At 35.9% G+C, this 16,301-nt stretch overlaps 1 protein-coding gene across 1 annotated transcript; it reads right to left on the bottom strand.

Annotated features, from left to right (window-relative positions):
• Positions 1-1,091: 1,091 nt before the first annotated feature.
• On the bottom strand, positions 1,092-12,076 carry LOC109065392 (dual specificity testis-specific protein kinase 2-like). The gene is made up of 11 exons (XM_042759043.1): positions 11,879-12,076; positions 10,808-11,371; positions 6,618-6,739; positions 6,306-6,354; positions 6,070-6,216; positions 4,980-5,062; positions 4,707-4,797; positions 4,536-4,619; positions 3,800-3,886; positions 3,576-3,672; positions 1,092-3,065 (listed from the first exon to the last, which is right to left on the bottom strand). Exons 2-11 carry the CDS (start codon positions 10,982-10,984, stop codon positions 2,020-2,022), a joined length of 1,983 nt encoding a protein of 660 aa, XP_042614977.1. The 5' UTR covers positions 10,985-11,371; positions 11,879-12,076; the 3' UTR covers positions 1,092-2,019.
• Positions 12,077-16,301: the final 4,225 nt, after the last annotated feature.

A 16,301-nucleotide genomic window follows, 5' to 3' on the forward strand; every position in this document is an offset into this window, starting at 1 on the left:
TGTGCAAGTTTTCTTTTGCTTTTTTAAATACGATTCCACAACTTGAACAAAAAATCTTAACTAGATCAAATGTGAAGGTAAATGTCCTCTAACATCTCTCATGAGAAAGGAATCTTTTTTTTAATAACAACAGCAGCAGTGATCAAACAAGAGTGTATCCTCCAGACCACTAGATTAAAAAAAAATGTAAACTGCTATTTTCTACAAGCACTCCTGCAAGTAGAAGTTTTCATTTAAAAACTGCCTATTAAACAGTACACTTTACATAATTACCATGATTTACTGCATACATTGCATTTAAACATACACGTGTATCACAAAAATGTCTCAACAAATGTCTGACATCAGTACTCAGTGTCACACGCTATAGTCCACTCTCACAGCAAAGTAAAGAGCATTCAGTCTTTCAGAGGAATGCTTACAATAAAATAAATAACCAGATAATACGCTTAAAATGCTTGACATGCCACATTATCGTGAAAGTCTCCCTTACTACAAACACAGTATTTGATTTTTTTCTTTTTAAACACAGTGGCTTTCAGTCAAAAACATTTATGGAGCCAAAATGAACACACAATAAAAAGCAGCCATTATTGTAGAGTAATGATATTAAGTTATTCTGAATTACGGCAAAAAAGACCATGATAAAGAACTGGCACTATGGAACCAGCATGCCTTTCATTCCTCACTTCTGTCCTGTGTCTCATACACACTGAAGGGATAGTTCACCCAAAAACAAAATGCTTTACTGCTATATAAACAGAAGTCAACATTTGAAGTGGATCAAAAAGTGAATCAAAGTTGTCCTAAGACAAGAACGCTATAAGTTTCTATTTTCAAAACAAAATTTATAAAATATTTTACTTTATTTCAAATGTTGACTAGTGTAGTGCGATATGAATAAATAAATAAATAAATAAATAAACAACAACAACAAAAACAGGACTTTTTTAGCAGATGGCTTTAATATATTGCTATATTATGGGGGCGGGGTGTAATTCTAGAAAAAGTGCATCAGCAATTTATTTTTAGTGTGATTCATCCTTTTAAGGGCCGACCAATTTTGGAAAAAAAAAAAAGTAAAAATTTGAGTGTTCACACTTAATTTTACAAGAAACAACTTAAACCTCTTTCTTTAACCATAAATTAAACATAGTTTAGTTTTCATATGGCACATTCCCATTGTTTTTGTCTAATTCAAAATAACTATAAAACAATAATAATTATTATGATTTTTATTCTGATTATTATTAAATAAAAATAAAAAACAAAACAAGAAATTTATTGTAATACTTGCATTGTACTGTAAATAAAAAAAAAATTGGCATTTAAATGTGATTTTAATTTATAGTACAACAGTACAATTATAATACTAATATTTGTGCCTTAGTTACTTTATTTTTAAACATTAACTCATCAGGCTTTCATTTTGGCGAGCTGCCAGAATATAAATAAATGCACTACTGGTTTCAGAGAGAAGTGCAGCACTGTTCATTTACAGTACACGTGCATGTGCTCTCAATCTGAAACTGTTAGTGAATATATGTTTTTGATTAAATCACAACCTGTGCAATTTGACAATCACACTAAGCCGTATCACAATATCAGTTTCATTTTTAACATATTGTGCAGCCCTAAAGAATTCTGTCATTATTTACTCACTCTCATGTCAAAAACTGTATGACTTTCTTTATTCTGTAAAATAGAAAGAATTATTAGATTTATTTTTAGAATGTTTTAAACATCCATACAATGATATAACACTGACTTTCACCGTATAGACAAAAAGCAGTGTGGCATTTTTCAAAACATCATTTGTGTTCCACAGAATAAAGTAATTCATACAGGTTTGGAACAACATCAGGGTGAGTTAATCACATAATTGTTATTTTTGGGTGAAAAATCCCTTTAATTCAACGTTTCAACCCGCACTGCATCCAGTAAGATAACCATACTGACATCAGAGATGCGGCCTGACTGTGTGGCATTGCAGTTGTTATGATGCCGCAGTGGTCATCTTTAGGTTTGGGCCTCTGGTAGGGGTAACCCTGGCTCACAAGTTGTGGTGGATGGAGCCAGACCCGTTGCTCCCCGACAGAGCAGTCCCTTTGCTGTAGCTGCAGATGCTTCCCCTCCATTGAAGTTCCTGTACGGTCGTCGCGGAGGTCCACGGCGCGAGGGAGGAGTTCCACGTAGGCACATGGAAGGGAAGCTGAACCCAGCCAGACAGCAGGCTGGACAAGAAATGACATCGTCTTGTTCGTTAGTAGGAGGTAAAGGCTCCGGGGCGGGGCCTCTGTATCCATTCAGTCTTGCCCATGCCATTGGCCGCCCAGGCCTCAGCAGTCCATTGTTATTGTCCAAACGGGGAAGGGGAGGTAATAACGGTGGTCCGTTAGAGATGGGTGTAGCCCAACCATTAGACTGCAAAGACGAGGAATAAGAAGAACCGCTGATAAGCCGCTTCCCTGACACGTACCCTTCTGCCGTGTCGGGCGAGCTGCTACAGTCCATGGGCTCTGTGAGGCTCAGGCCCTCCTTCTCCACATCCTCATCTTCCTCTTCCTCTTCTACCCGTTCTAAAGACACCATATCTAAGTCCAGAATCAAGCCTGAGCCCTCCACCGCATCTTGCCGTGCTTCCACCTCTTTCTCTTTCATTCCATCTCTCAGTTCTTCAGTCCCCTCCTCCTCTTTCTGGCCCTCTTGGTCTCGGAAGGGTAGTTGTCGCCCCAGCTCGGGGGTGCACGGCAGGGAGCGACACCTTCGAGGGGGTCCTCGGAGCCCCGGGCTCCGGTTTAGTTGTGGGGAGGCACAGGGGTCTGGAGGTGGTGGAAGGGTAAAGGTAAGAGAGATGACAGATTTGCTAGGGGTGTCGAACAGCTTGATACGACCACCGTTGAGGTCTTGGCGAAGAGAGAATGGGTTGACCCGTGCAGGTGTGCCTAAACATGGTGATGTGGCCGGAGGCAATACGTCTGACTGACTACGGGATAGGCGCTGGTCACCAGGATGCCATGGCGAGCTTCTCCTCCGATACGGGCTGACGTCAATAGCAATGGGTTCTGAGGAAACCACAACAAGAACGGGTTTTCTAAAGACTAGTAAAACTGAAAAATTATTTCTTGGTGAACAAGGTAAAAAGAGTGATTTAAAAAAAGAGTGATTTTAAAAATGGGTAAATATTTGTAATCTTTAATTTTGAGTAATGAATGAAAAATTCATTAACTTTTATTATAAATTTTAACATAATAAAAAAAATATCTAACATTTCTTCATATTATTATTATTATCAATGTTAAAAACAGTTGTGCAGATTCATATTTTTTAAATTTATTTGAAGTAGAATTTTTTTCTTTGTTCAATTTAAAAGCCTTTACTGTCACTTATGATAAATTTAATGTATCACTGGTGAACAAAATAATTTATATATTTTTTTAATCCTACTGATCCCAAACTGTTTCACAGTAGTGGATGTATAATGTATTTATTTGTTACCCAATATTATTAAGTAATTGGATTACACTGATATAGAGCTTTTAAACACCTGCCTATGTTATCTGTAACATACTTACCTAGGATGACTGGAACTTCACTCATCTTCCTCTCTCTCTCTATCCTCTCAAGTGTCAGTACTATTTCAGAGAAGGTAGGACGACTGTCTGCACTCATCTACCACAGAAAGAGGATAACAAATTAAAAACACAACTGAGAGCATGACATTTGCCATTTCATACCGTACTATACCCAGTGTTTCTGAATTTCTGTATATGAGTGTATATATGCATATGTGCCTTACACTGCAGCAATTGACAGCCAGTTGAAGGAATGAAGGGGGACAGTCTCCCACCATTTGCTCAAAGGTGTCCACATCCAGTCCAAAATCCTGCAGACAAACAGAGAGATGAAGTTACACACACACTGCTCTGATCAGGCATCTTTTCACACACAGGCAAATTTGAGATTAATCTTGAGCTTTGCAATAATGAACACTGTGTTGCTTTCTAAAAATGTTGCACAATAATTAAATATAAAAAATCTATTTTGTTGAAATATACAGCTTGATGCTGCTTCACCAGCAGAGGAAGGCAACACTCTAAAAATTAGATACTGATATCAAAGTCTAAACTGCAGTGATCATGAAAAATTTAACATCAGTGAATTCTTAGATTGGATCTGGATACATTATATGGTTACTCATATGCACACACGTCATATTTAGAAGAAGAAAAAAAACGGGAGCAAATAAAACAAAACCAAAATAATCAAATTATTTTTGCACTCATTTGATTATGTTTTAATATGACTGATACATTTTGAGTTTTAATACAATTGCAGAATATCAACATTTCAGTTATCACAACCTAAACATATGAAATATAAACATCAAAGCTTTAAGGCTTGTCCTAGATCAAATTGAGCTATTAAATTCATTTTTCACAATTTTTTTTTTTAGGCTTGGATCTGTCTGGTAAACCAGCTACATGATTTTGTGGTTGATTCTGTGCTTCATGTGGTGGTGCGTGCAGTTGTACCTCTGTTCGTGGGAGGATATCTGGGTCAGCCTCAATTCGAGCAATAATCTCACAAAGGATTATTCCATAGGCAAAAACATCCACCTATGGTATGAAAATGAGACGAATAAAGTTACACAAGCACACAAGTAGAGTTGGACATTGATTTGTTAGTGTTCAAAGACAGGATACCTTCTCATTGTACAGCTCTCCTCTTAACACTTCTGGAGCCATCCAGTAGGGGGAGCCCACAACAGCCAACGGCTGCTTTTCAACACCATCACTGCAGACAAGCAAAACAAAGCATACATCAATATTTGGGCTATGTTTGGAATATAGCCTTCTTGGATGGCCATTGTACTTTTTCTGTATCTTTGGCTAAATCCTGATCCAATTAAAATGTCATCATCAAATGTGTATCAAAAAAGGTGTATTATTTGTGTGTAAAAACAGAGATGCACTGACCTGTAATCAGGGATTTTCTCTGCCAGCCCAAAGTCTCCAACCACACCGGTAAAAGCACCATTGTCACAACGGACCAGACAATTCTGTACAGTACAGTAGTATAGTCAGCGTATTTTATAAGGTATTTAATGTAAGGATATTTCAATGTTATTAAGCTTATAGCCTTATTTAAAGAATGCTGCAGGGATGATGTATTTTTGTAGGTCAAGACCCAAAACGAGTTTTAGCACTTCTGGTTCGTTCGGCCTGATGTCAATGGGTTTGTTTAATAGGTTTTTGGTTGAAGGCCTAAAATAAAGTCTGTGGTAAACACAAAGTCAGGATATTTTAATGTTTTATGACAAAAATGACAAAAAAATACATCAGTAATACCAATAATCAATAATTAAAGCTTTTACTTGTCTTGAAAAAGGTGCTTGCTAACAAGTGGCTAAATGGGACTACACAGGGTGTCAAGGATTTTAAACGTCATCACCCCAACCAGGTAAATTCATCTACTCACTAGTCTACTTTTACAGCCTCATTGTGTTTATAATTTAGGGTGACCAAACGTGCCATTTTCCCAGGACACGTCCTGGCCAGGATTTCTATATTGCCTAAAATATCTAGATTTTAGGCAATATAGAAATCCTGGCCAGGACGTGTCCTGGGAAAATGGCACATTTGGTCACCCTATTATGATTGCAACCTTGAAAACAATTCCAACTCAAACTTTCAGGTAAATGTGAAGACTAAAATAGTTATCAGAAATAGCTTAACGGTGGTGACGTTAAAGATATGCGTCCAAGGTGTTGTTTGTTTGTTCACTTTTTACGTCTGGAGATTGTATTTAGGCTTCAAAATGAATCAAATTTGTGTTACTTTGTAAATATTATCATGTTGAACAAAATGTGTAAGAATCATGCATTTTTGCAATCCATAAGCAAATGGAAAATCTAATTTTGTCAAGGAAACCAGGATGATGGTAACTTCTGGGTTGGCCTACAAAAATATGACAACACAGCAACACTCTTAACACCAGCATGCAGCAAGCACAAAATGAATAGACATAGCTGCTGGCACAATAAACCATATATAACTGTGTCTGTACCTTTGATGTAAGATCTCGGTGGAAAATGCCCTTGCTGTGTAGATACTGCAGCCCTCTTGCAATGTCCAGAGACAGACCTATTCTCACGCTCCATGACAGATATATGTCACTGTCCAGCAGCTGCTCAAGGTTGCCCCCATTTATGTACTGTAAACATAGTGACATTAGTTATCATCACATCAACCTGACAGTCCATTTACTCCTGAAGTCTGTGCATTTTCTGTGCAATGTCTTACCTCCGTAAGAGCATGAAGCTGTCCTTCATGAACACACACCCCCAAAAACCTAATGAAGGTGAAAACAACTATTTATTTTCTATATATTTTGGATTCCTTTTGTGAATACGCATCTTTAACCTGAGGTATTTTCCCAATAGGTTACATAAAATTTCATTTTTATTACATTCATGTCAGACTCTACAAACACAAAACCCAAGAAAAATATTATTTATAATCATTGCATTGTAGTATTTGTAAAATCATTCCATGCCTACAGAGAGAAGTATTCCCCGTTTTATGTACAAAAAGGAAAAATGCTGAATCTCACACCTGAGGATGTTAGGGTGGCAAAGGCGGTTCATGAGTTGCACCTCTCTCAGCATGTTGGCTTTGTTACTGGCCATTGTATTCATCTTCAGAGCCATCACCTGCCCTGTGATCCTGTGCTGCACCTGCAGAATACATACACACACACTTATTCAGTGACAGTAGTAAAAAGTTCTCTGATACATGTAGTACACCAGAGATGCCCAAACCAGGCCCATGACCTTTGGCCCACAATGCTATATGGTAGTCAACCAGAATAAGTATTTTACTGTCGCAGGTACCACAAAAATGTCTGTGGCCAATGCATTTGCAGCTTCTGACCGCTAAGTGGCACTTTAACCATAGACTTGGCGGTTTAACCATAGGCGAACATATCAAAGCACATTTTTGAGAGTAGCAGTCAACCTTGCCTTGCCAATGGGTTAGATTTGACTGTTGGAGTCAGCAAATAATCTAAGAAAAACACTGTTAGAAGAATTCATATTCACAAGAACAAATTTAGTACTTTTGAACTTATGTGAATGTGTTTGTTGTTTATGTGAGGACTGTGAGACTATGCGACACATTTAACAAGTGCAGTAATATATATGTGATTTAATCCAATGTTAGAATTGGGTCCTATGTATATCATGAGAGGGTGGGAAAAAAAGACAGAAAAATAAAGTGATTTAGGCATAACTTCATTTTTAATTAATCTTTTAGTTTGAACATTTTTATATTGATTTTTGAAATTATCATTGAAATGTAAAGAATATGATTGAATGAGATTTTTAAATGTAAATTTTAATATAATATAACTGGATTTAATGCAATTTACTTTCAGCCTCTGGCCCTCAATCAAGTTTGATTTTTAGCCCTTTGTAGTAAAAGGTATGGGCATTTCTGACTATTTAATATTTAAAATCAAGTTTTTTTGCTTGTTTGTTGTTGTTTTTTTGTCAAAGGCAATATACATTGATGTATTTTTTTCCACAAATGGTTATGTTTTTCTGAATGTATTTATATTATTGAACACAGCCTATATATACACACCCCTATACAGGAGTTAAATCTATAGGTGGATTTCCATACCACATCTTGTTCAGTGAAAATCACAACTAATAATTTAGTATATTAATATCATGCTTCTGTATGTATAACCTGTAGGGTGCTTATTATCTCCCACATTCTTCTCTCACATATTCTCTTGAAAATCATGGATACATAGCAAAAATGGACATAAAATAATACATTTAGTAAGTATTATTCTTAACAAGTGAAATAAGTAAACAGACTAAAATGAAATACACTTATCTATCTTCTGGATATATTATCTGAAAAGAGAATCATCTTATTCCATTTTTTTAAACATTATATATAATGTTAAGATCCTTAATTGTATCACTTTCCAAAATATTTCCATCATACATCACTACACCAGAGTGCCTAAAACTTCCACAGCTGGTCAGCACAGCAGTTTAAGTGTTTGATGGGTCATGCCACTCAGTCCTGTAAATGACCTGCTCTCATTTAGGATAAAATCTATGTACATCTGCACAAGAGTATCTAAAGCTTTTTCTGGCACTACTAGGCAGAATTTCAAGCATGCATTGGAGTGATTTGTCCTTAAATGTGAGGCTAGTAAAGGAGTTGAGGATATAGAATCTAATGGAGGATTGAGAGGATGTTGGGATTTGTATGACAATAATGCAACAGTTGCATTAGTGTATTTAGGTTTGAATTAAATATGGCTTTGTGTATATGAGTTAGAGAGAGTTGGAGAAAGATCCAGTACAGTATGCGGAGTATTAATAGCCATTAGGGCACTAATAGGCTTTCTGGATTTCCCATCATCCCACCTAACCAGCTGGAATCCAGGACATCATCACAATGTCACATACAAAACATGGGCTTCAACCACTAACATCACAAAACACCATATCATACATCACCCAACATGTAAAGATCAGATATCAGACTGACTTTGATTTATAACTATTTGTGAACCGCCTGTCAACAATACATTCATTATTCATACTCTGTCCCTTAAAGAGTCATTTGTCATTTAGGCATAATTCTTCTATGAAGCTATTTTGCTATGACAGCAAATTTTAATAAATGTTGACTTCTAAAAAGGAAAATAAAACACAAACCACTTTCATTAAAGGGATCGTTCACCCAAAAATGAAAATTCATTACTCACCCTCATGTTGTTCCAAACCCATTAGGACTTTGTTCATCTTTGGAACAAAAATTAAGATATTTTTGATAAAATAAGAGAGCTTTCTGATCCTAAATAGACAACAATGCTACTGAAACGTTCCCAGGCCCAGAAAGGTAGTAAGGACATCATTAAAACAGTCCATGTGACTGATATCAGTGGTTCAACCGTGATTTTATGAAGCTATGAGAATACTTTTTGTAATTTGCCAGTGTCCTTACTATGTTTCTGGGCTAGGGAACATTTCAGTTGCATTGCTGTCTATGCAGGGTCAGAAAGCTCTTGGATATCATCAAAAAAATCTTTATTTGCATCAAAATTAAGTCCTTATGGGTTTGGAACAACATGAGGGTAAGTAATTAATGACAGAATTTTCATTTTTGGGTGAATGATCCCTTTAAACATTCTAAGTTACATGCACAGCTTCCTGCAGAACGATGTAGTTATAACAAAAATATAAATATTCAAAAATATGTGCCATAACAGCTCTGGTTTTCATTATTTATAGAGAACAATAAAAGTTCTGCATTGGAATATTTTTTTTTTTACCTCTACAGTTAGTTAATAATTTAAAATGTATGCTTACATTACTGTAGTATTGAAAATAATCTGTAATCCTGATTAAACTAACCACTAATGAAGAATTACAGCTACTAAATAGCTGTAATAAATATAATAAACAACAGCTAATGACACCTGAAAAAAGAAAGTAAGAAAAAAAACTAAATGGATAAGAGAAATTTATATCATGATCCACAATGTTCTTAAAAAGTATTAAAGGAGTGTCCATTATTAAAAATGGGATGACTAAACTTCAGTTGCAGACATGTTTTTCTTATATCAAAATTACGTTAAACAAATAACCAAGGCTATTTTTTCATTATTTGATTTTGAGAGGAAAATCAATAGATGCAAAAAGTTTCAGATGAAACCAACCGACTATTTCTGACTTGCACATGAGACAGTCGACAGAGGAGTGGGCCAATAAACACACACCCCTCTGTGAAGAGGCAGACAGATTAGGGCAGATTGGTAATCTGATTATGCTGTCGAGTACAACCAACCTGTCTTATCATTAGTCACAGACACCGTTGCTCTTAACATGGACACATACGACACCGTTGTAGTATATACAACACAAGATGATTGAGATGTAGTGATAACTAAAGCTATTACACGTCATTTGTGAGACTGTGTAGATGTTTTAAACTACACAGGCATTCAGATTCCAGTGTATTCTTAAATTGCTTTAGAGATTTCTTTATGAACAATATGCAGAACCATTTTTATTTGTTTTATTTCTTTTTTAAACAATATTGAAATTATCATAAATCAAAAAAATTAATGCTGATTATGAATGATTTTTAATATAATAATTAATTGGTGTTGTTGTTGTTGAGAAATTATCACACAATATAGGTTTCTTTTCTGTGATATTCTCCAATGAAAAATGTAGCCTAAAAATGGTAACATTTTAACTGGTTGAAATTATTATTTAACATCACTAAAAACCAAACAAAAAAACACAAAAAAACAAAAAAATTACAAACATAAAATAAATTATTCAAAAAACACACAAAAACACACACACACACAAAAACAAACACACACACACACAAACATCAACCACTATAAATCAACCGTGATCACCGATAATCAGTTTCTACTATAAACTATAGTTTAAGGTTGTAGTGTGATTATTGGATTATTGTATTGTTAATTAATGCAATATATATATTATATATATATATATTATATATATATTATAAGGTGTTTTAAATTATGCAAACTCCTCCTTACTGCTTCCTGTGTGTGTGTGTGTGTGTGGTACCAATTGGATGTTTTAAATTATGCAAACTCCTCCTTACTGCTTCCATCCCAAACCTGATTTAAAGCGCATCTCAAAAGTTGTAACCAAACATCACTCAGGAGGAGCATGAGTCATGACCACTGCAATAAGCCTACGACAGAGGATAAAATGAGGAAAGGTTACCTTGAAGACTTCTGAGAAGAACCCGGAACCGATTTTTTCACAGAAAAAATCGTCAATTCGTGCCAGGCTGGACACGGCACTTCGCAGAGCCCGGTACGATGACGGCCGTATCCGGTTAGGCCCGTAAAGGGCATGCATAGGGGGTTCGCATGGTTCTTGGTTATCATCTTGATCCATAATGATGGACAAGCAGGCAGCGGGTCCCTTTAACGCAACCAAGTCCAAATATCCATATCCCGAGTGAGATGCACTACAAATAATCGCTTACAAAAACAGCTCAATTACTAATAAAAGATCGTACAATGCTGTAAACCACATAAAAACTACTCGATTAAATATTCTCCAAAAAGGGCAGATGAACGCGAGTGATGAAAAGTGCGCCCGGGCTCTTTCCCGAGTGATGCGGTTGCCATGGTTCATATTCCGGTCGGTCGGTCGGTCGCGCGGTTGTTAAATCAGTCTGTACTCCAGAAAGGTCGCGCGTTATCGCCGTTCCGATAAGCAGATCTGTAAGTTAGCTGTAGCCGGTAGCTTCACTCCCAGCGACGTTTGCTAACAAACCACCTGCAAAAGAGGGGGTTAAATGTGGTTTTAAAATAAGCAATGATGCCTCATTAGATTTTTATAGGCATGGGCTTATGAATCACATTAAGCCGAATAAACGGCGACAGCAAGTAAAATCGTGCCAAAGATATGGAGAGATGCAGCTATAACGTATATGGGACAAATCTTATTGCAAGCTCTTTAAATAAACATAGAATACAGCAAAATAATTCCAGTGGCCACAAGAAATGTGGTGTGTCTGCACCATCTGTCAAGCTTGGCTACAGAAAGGATCCATTGCGGATTGTTGCTGAAATGACATGACCGCTAAAGGGCTTGCTTTGCATGCAATTTGCTTTTCACCTTTTTCGATTTTCAAAGCAAGTACCGTCTTGCAGACTAAGCTGATTATTATTTTCTATTAGACATGCGATGTTATAATAAAAGCTTTTTAAGTATGCACATGCAACCGGGGACGGCATGCACGTATCCGGGCCCATGCGGCTGCCCTAGAAGATGGAACTGTACCTGGTTTTAGCAGGATCGAAGAAAATACTTTCTCGTTTGGCTACCACCGTTGCATTTAGCAGATCTTCAGTGTTTTGTCAACAACATCTCTTTCGCAAGCTGTCACTGTCCGTCTCGGCCATAGTGAATGCCGCTTGTAAATTTGCCCGTTCATTGGTGAAGAAGAGGGGCAGGTCTTGGCAAGGCTGGACGTTGCGCGTCGAGCATGCGCAGTAAATGCTCTAACGTGTGCCAGTGTGATTCTGCACTATTCAGATTCTGCATTGCATTCTTCATTTTGTGTCTGCATTCTGCAAGTCATGTAGATTTACGCTTGAATGAAATTGATAGCGGTGCACTAAGTACTAAGCAAATTACGTTTTTACATTTGCCTTTATATGTGACATTTTGAGCTTTTGTAATTTGGCTTCTGATTGGCTGCATAATACATCGATCAAGCATTCGAGCCAATGAGCGGCCAGTGCGCTGGCGTGGCTGAGCTATGATGTCATGTTACATTTCATGTCACACTGCAAAGTTCATAGACAAGCAGTCCGTGTTTTGGATGATATCATCGTCGTGAGTCAGCATACAAAACCAGGCCACTGACCCATCATTTGAAATGAAAGTATTGCATAGGCCTATGTCAGTTTAGTCACTGTTATTGCAATATGCAATTATTTCTGTTATCATTCTTTTACCATCTAAGCTAAACGATTGTTGGGAAATAATTTACTTTAGTGACATTATTAAAACCTAACCCAATGAATTTGCCCATATGTTTAATCTTAAATATAAGATTATTGATAGTTTGAAATGTTTTCTAAAATAATTAGCCTAGCTAAATGTTAAAGGCAATGTTTTTTTTTCTTTGTGAATTTAATGAGTACATTAAAAACAAAAAAAAAAAATAAACCCAAACCAAGTTTAGAATTCTGTCAATATCTTTTTTTCGCCACATTCAATTATGAATGACTCACGTAAACAGTAGCCATAGGTTATAGCCTATTATAATATTCCTAATCCCAAATGGAGAAATTTGACAAAAAGTCGAGAAGTTTGTCAATATGTATTTTTTAACAGTGTCAAATATCAAATGTTTAGCTCATTACAAATAACTCACACTCTTTCCCTGTTTAAACATGAACTAGGGCCTATAAAATGTAGCTAGTGTGATGCAATGAGAAAAAACAAACAAACGAATTAATCAATAATTGTATGAAATTTATTTGAATATATGATTATATGGAATTTTTAAGAACACATAAAATGAGAATCACCATGAACTAAGACAACTTTCAATTGATTGAATTAAATTCCTTGAACTTATAACTCACTGTCTAAATTTATGAAGTGTGTGTGTGTGTAACAAAACAACATCAAAACAATATTATTATAAGTATGTAATGTCAAACAAAATATGTTTATTTTACTTTCATAAATTTTCACTTTCAGATCAAAAAATGTGGACTTCAAGCCCTCATTCCTTTTTCTTGAAACTTTGGGGTTTAGTTCAGTGGATATGAGGTATGAAATTTGATATGCCATTTACATGTTGTCTATTTATATTGTGTTTGTGTGTGCATATTTAGTCCTAAAAGAGTGTGAGAGCTACAGGAAATAGGCTAAATATATTTTGACACAACTGTAACTCACAGATTGAAAAAACAAAAAAACAAAACTGCATATCAGCCCTGAATGGAAAAAAAAGTTACTTTTTTTTTTTTTTTTTGGTTGTTTGGATGTTTTATTGCTAATGTTTTGGTTGTTAGCTATAAGGTGAGCTAGTTCATGGCTACAAGACTCCAGGTTAGTTGTAACATCAATGAAACATTTTACAACCTAACCCAAACAAATTTTAGTTGTATTAGTATGTGAAATTCTTTGAATTTCAGTATGGCTAAGTTTTGGAAGAGAAAGCCAAACTAAGTGATGCCTCTCAGCATGGCCTCTTAGGATTTCTGTAATCATGCTCACACACAAACACAAATAAAGTTCAAGTTTTCAACTTCACGTTTATTATGGCCAATTGCCATTACTGACACACACACACACACACACACACAAACACACACACACACACACACACACACAAACACACACACACACACACACACACACACACACACACACACACACACACACACACACACACACACAAAAATCAGTGCTGAATAAAAAAAAAAAAAAAAATCCTTTTTCATAATGTTACATTTCACCCGAGATATCACAATGTTACATTTCACCTCAGGGAATGTTACAACTAACCCGGACTACAGGGTGAATTGGAACATTTCACTCCTCATGTTTGAAACTATACAATGAATTTTCTGTTTGTACTGCAAATATAACATCTGCGTCATGTAGTTTGTAGCACATTTCGAATGCACTGGCTTAAAAAGAACTCCAAGATACAGATAGAAATGTCAAAAATGTTACATCCATCCCCGGTCTCCCCTAAAAATAATAATAATAATATTCATAAAATACAATTATAATAATATTCATAAAATACAAAATAGAATAATATTTGTTACATTAAGTGCAAGTGACATGAATATATATATACACATTAAAAGTGACCTGAAAATATAATATATATATATATATATATATATATATATATATATATATATATATATATATATATATATATATATATATATATATATATAGTAGGTAGGTGCATCTCAATAAATTAGAATGTCGTGGAAAAGTTCATTTATTTCAGTAATTCAACTCAAATTGTGAAACTCGTGTATTAAATAAATTCAATGCACACAGACTGAAGTATAAGTCTTTGGTTCTTTTAATTGTGATGATTTTGGCTCTTATTTAACAAAAACCCACCAATTCACTATCTCAACAAATTAGAATATGGTGACATGCCAATCAGTTAATCAACTCAAAACACCTGCAAAGGTTTTCCTGAGCCTTCAAAATGGTCTCTCAGTTTGGTTCACTAAGCTACACAATCATGAGGAAGACTGCTGATCTGACAGTTGTCCAGAAGACAATCATTGACACCCTTCACAAGGAGCCACAAACATTCATTGCCAAAGAAGCTGGCTGTTCACAGAGTGCTGTATCCAAGCATGTTAACAGAAAGTTGAGTGGAAGGAAAAAGTGAGGAAGAAAAAAATGCACAACCAACCGAGAGAACCGCAGCCTTATGAGGATTGTCAAGCAAAATCAAGGAATGGACTGAGGCTGGGGTCAAGGCATCAAGAGCCACCACACACAGACGTGTCAAGGAACTTGGCTACAGTTGTCGTATTCCTCTTGTTAAGCCACTCCTGGACCACAGACAACGTCAGAGGCGTCTTACCTGGGCTAAGGAGAAGAACTGGACTGTTGCCCAGTGGTCCAAAGTCCTCTCTTCAGATGAGAGCAAGTTTTGTATTTCATTTGGAAACCAAGCACACAGAATCAAGAGTAAAGAAGCACAAACCCAAAGCCCAATTTGCTTGAAGTCCAGTGTTAAGTTTCCACAGTCAGTGATAATTTGGGGTGCAATGTCATCTGCTGGTGTTGGTTCATTGTGTTTTTTGAAAACCAAAGTCACTGCACCTGTTTACCAAGAAATTTTGGAGCACTTCATGCCTCCTTCTGCTGATCACCTTTTTGAAGATGCTGATTTCATTTTCCAGCAGTATATTTGGCACCTGCCCACACTGCCAAAAGCACCAAAAGTTAGGTAAATGACCATGGTGTTGGTGTGCTTGACTGGCCAGCAAACTCACCAGACCTGAACCCCAGAGAGAATCTATGAGGTATTGTCAAGAGGAAAATGAGAAACAAGAGACCAAAAATGCAGATGAGCTGAAGGCCACTGTCATAGAAACCTGGGCTACCAAACACCTCAGAGTGCCACCAATTGATGACCTCCATGCCACGCCGAATTGAAGGCAGTACTTAAAGCAAAAGGAGCCCCTACCAAGTATTGAGTACATGTACAGTAAATGAACATACTTTCCAGAAGGCCAACAATTCACTAATTTTTATTATTTTTTTTATTAGTCTTACGAAGTATTCTAATTTGTTGAGATAGTGAATTGGTGGGTTTTTGTTAAATGTTAGCCAAAATCATCACAATTAAAAGAACCAAAGACTTAAACTACTTCGGTCTGTGTGCATTGAATTTATTTAATACATGAGTTTCACAATTTGAGTTTAAATAATAAAATAAAATAAATTAACCATAGGACATACAAATATATATATATACACCTGTAGGCTATATATATATATATATATATATATATATATATATATATATATATATATATATATATATATATATATATATATATATATAAAAAATCCAATCCAATCCAATCCAATCCAATGGTCAAGACATGGTTACGGCCTTTGTATATGTATAAAGTTGTATATGTATAAATTTGTTCAAAATTCTGAATAAGGTATGACTTCGTAAGAATTC

This window comes from Cyprinus carpio, chromosome A1 (genome assembly GCF_018340385.1).
Source record: "Cyprinus carpio isolate SPL01 chromosome A1, ASM1834038v1, whole genome shotgun sequence".
NCBI classification, from domain to species: Eukaryota; Metazoa; Chordata; class Actinopteri; order Cypriniformes; family Cyprinidae; genus Cyprinus; species Cyprinus carpio.